Source organism: Malurus melanocephalus, unplaced genomic scaffold, assembly GCF_030028575.1.
Source record: "Malurus melanocephalus ecotype Western Australia unplaced genomic scaffold, MMel_1.1 scaffold_670, whole genome shotgun sequence".
NCBI classification, from domain to species: Eukaryota; Metazoa; Chordata; class Aves; order Passeriformes; family Maluridae; genus Malurus; species Malurus melanocephalus.
This window is the reverse complement of record NW_026623902.1, coordinates 121,836-125,130: the sequence shown is the minus strand read 5'-3', so window position 1 is coordinate 125,130 and position 3,295 is coordinate 121,836. Positions and strand designations below refer to the sequence as shown.

Genomic DNA, 3,295 nt, shown 5'->3' with positions numbered 1-3,295 from the left:
GCTGGGGTCCGTGTAGCGTTTGGTGCAGCCAGGAATCTTGCACACGTATGGCTTCTGTCCCAAAAAACCAGTGTGGAAGAGGGGGTCAGCTCCAAAGACAGCCCCCTTCCCAAAAATGAACGCCCTTCCCCAAAAATGAACCCCCGTCCTTTCCCTCTGGAGAAGGAAAAGCAACAGGCATGGAGGAGGGAGGGGGGCAGCTCCAACGACAGCCCCCTTCCCAAAAATGAACCCCTGTCCCTAAAAGTGAACCCCCCTTCCCAAAAGTGAACCCCCTCCCCAAAAATGAACCCCTGTCCCTTTCTCTGCAGAGAGCTGAGGGTAGGATTAAAGCAGGTGAGTCCCTCCTCGGGGCACGGTGGGTGATGGGGAGAGCTCAGGAAGGAGGGTTTGGGGTAGGAATTTACCCAGGAATGGGGTAAAAGGATCCCAGGAATGGGATAAAAGGATCCCAGTGGGAATGTCAGTGACCAAGGGGATATTTAAGGCAGGGAAAGAAGGAGTTGGGGCACACAGGGGTAAAAATCAGGGATGTGGAAGAGCCTGGAAGTGCGCAGGGAGCCCTGGGGGAGGTTTGTGTAGCGTTTGGTGCAGCTAGGAATCTTGCACACGTATGGCTTCTGTCCCAAAAAACCAGTGTGGAAGAGGGGGTCAGCTCCAACGGCAGCCTTGTTCCCAAAAATAAACACCCCTTCCCAAAAATGAACCCCCATCGTTTCCGTCTGGAGAAGGAAAATCAACAGGCATGGAGGAAGGAGGGGGGCAGCTCCAACGACAGCCCCCTCCTCAAAAATGAACATCCCTTCCCAAAACTAAACCCCCCTTCCCAAAAATAAACCCCCCTCCCCAAAAGTGAACTCCCCTTCCCAAAAATGAACCCCTGCCCCTTTCTCTGGAGAGAGCTGAGGGTGGGATTAAAGCAGGTGAATCCCTCCTCGGGGCACGGTGGGTGATGGGGAGAGCTCAGGAAGGAGGGTTTGGGGTAGGAATTTACCTAGGAATGGGGTAAAGTGATCCCAGTGGGAATGTCAGTGACCAAGGGGATATTTAGAGCAGGAAAACAGGGATTTGGGGCACAAAATAAGGTATAGGGGGAGTTCTCAGAGGACAGGAGCAATGTGGAAGAGCACAGSGTGCCCTGGGTGGGGCCGTACCTCGTTGGAGTGGGTGCGGTTTTGGTGCTTGGCGCGGTCAGAGGCGTTGGAGAAGGCTTTGTTGCACCCCTCGTGCTCACACACGTAGGGTTTCTCCCCCGTGTGAGAGCGCAGGTGAGTCTTGAGGTTCTCCAGGCGGGAATAAGCCTTGTTACAACCCTCAAACTGCGGGTGAGGGGGGTGGGACACGTCACACGCTGTCACCATGGGTGTCATCCCACCTTGTGACACCCCTGCCCTCCTCAGGTGTGCCCTCACACCGTGGCACAGCCCTTCACCCCGGGTTTGTGCCACCTTTGGGGTGTCCCTGCCCATGGCATCACCTCAGAGTGTCCCCACAGGGAAAACCCAAATTAGGATTGATTGACTGCAACGCCCAGCTCCCCATCCTGACTTCAGGAAAATGTTCCAAAAGCACTAGGGCAATGTTTAGATGGGATTTTGGGAAGGAATTCCTCCMTGTGAGGGTGGAATGGATATTTCCCAGAGGARCTKTGGCTGCCCCATCCCTAAAAGTGTCCAAGGCCAGGTTGGACGGGGTTTGGAGCTCCCTGGGATAGTGGAAGGTGTCCCTTGGGATGGGGTGGAACGGGATGAGCTTTAAGGTCTTTCCAAAATAATTCCACGATTCCATGATCTCCATGGCTGTACCCACCTGCTGCCCACCCCCCTCTGCCACACCACAGACCCCACAGGCTCCGAATTTCACCCCTGAGCCCCCTCTCATCACCCTCTGCCCTGTCCCCCCTCATTTTCCCATCTCACTGAGCATTTTTGAAGGGATTTTTTTGGCATCTCACCGTGCACTTGTGAGGTTTCTCGCCCGTGTGACGCCGCATGTGMACCACCAGCATGTACTGAGCCTTGAAGGGCCTCTGCTCCCGGGAACACGCTGCCCAGTGGCACACGAAYTCCTTCTTCTCCCCGTGGATGTGCTCGTTGTTGATGTGCTGAGGAGGGAGGGGAGAGTCACTGGTGGCACTGGGGAGGGGGACAAGGGATGGGGAGATATAGGAGAAATGGGATTGGGATGGGAGGAAGGGACACGGACAGACTGGGATGGGAAAAAGGGACATAGAGGGATTGGAGACACCAGAATTTGAAGGAGAATGGTCAGATGGTTTTTAGAGGAGGCAGAGGATACAGGGGATGTTTGAGGGATACTCTGGGAGGACCAGGAGCAGGTCAAAGCGATCCCAAGGATGATCAGAGGGATATGGGAGGGTTGGGGAAAGGAAAGCTGGAGCAAAGGAGGGAGTCTGGAAGCATCAGTGGTCGAGAAGAACTGGAGGATTCACATCCCAGAAAACTTCCAGCATCATGCTGAGTTCCCAGAATGGGTGGTTGGGAACTGGGAGCAGGAATCAATCCAGGGGGATGCTGCCCAGCACCTTTTGGGCAGGTTTTGGGGTGGAACACCCTGGCAGTGCCCGACTCACGTGCACCAGCTGCTCCTGCGTGTCGAATTCCTTGGCACAGCCATCCCAGTAGCAGTTGGTCTCATACACAGCCTCRCACTCGGGTTTCCCATCCTCCTTCTCCAGCTCTTCCCGAACATCCAGCATTCCCAGCAAAGGATCCTGGGCGAGCACAGACAGGTGAGTGCTCTGTAGGAGTGATGCTGGGAGTGGGGGGCTCTGGGGATGTGAGGACGGGTCCCACGGTCTGGGATGTACCTGGGTGCCCGTGGATGCTGGGCTGGAGATGTCACCCTCRGATCGTTCCTCTGGGAATTTGGCAGCCAGGGGGCTGCTCAGGCTCCACTCCAGCTTCAGCTGCTGCCAGGGCAGGGAGAGAGGGAAGCAGTCAGCATGGAGATGGCCCCTGGAACACGGCTTACATGGATGCATCCTTACATGGATGTGCATCTAACACAAGTGCATCCTTACATGGATGTACAGCTTACATGGATGCAATCCTTACATGGATGTATATCTAACGTGGATGCATCCTTACATGGAGGTACTGCTTACATGGATGCAATCCTTACATGGATGTAGAGCTTACATAGATGCACTTTTTACATGGATGCACCACTTGCATGGATGTATGGCTTACATGGATGTACATCTAACACGGATGCATCCTTACATGGATATATATCAAACATGGATGTACTGCTTACATGGGTGTATGGCTTA

General features: G+C 54.5%; 1 protein-coding gene across 1 annotated transcript in view; it reads right to left on the bottom strand.

Annotated features, from left to right (window-relative positions):
* Positions 1-3,295, bottom strand: part of GLI1 (GLI family zinc finger 1) — a 20,522-nt gene that overhangs the window by 5,221 nt on the left and 12,006 nt on the right. Inside the window, exons 6-10 of the mRNA XM_057383936.1 lie at positions 2,831-2,978; positions 2,594-2,734; positions 1,955-2,104; positions 1,155-1,319; positions 513-620 (exon numbers count right to left, since the gene is read on the bottom strand). Of these exons, the coding sequence (XP_057239919.1) occupies positions 513-620; positions 1,155-1,319; positions 1,955-2,104; positions 2,594-2,734; positions 2,831-2,978 (712 nt within the window). The remainder of the gene's footprint in view (positions 1-512; positions 621-1,154; positions 1,320-1,954; positions 2,105-2,593; positions 2,735-2,830; positions 2,979-3,295) is intronic.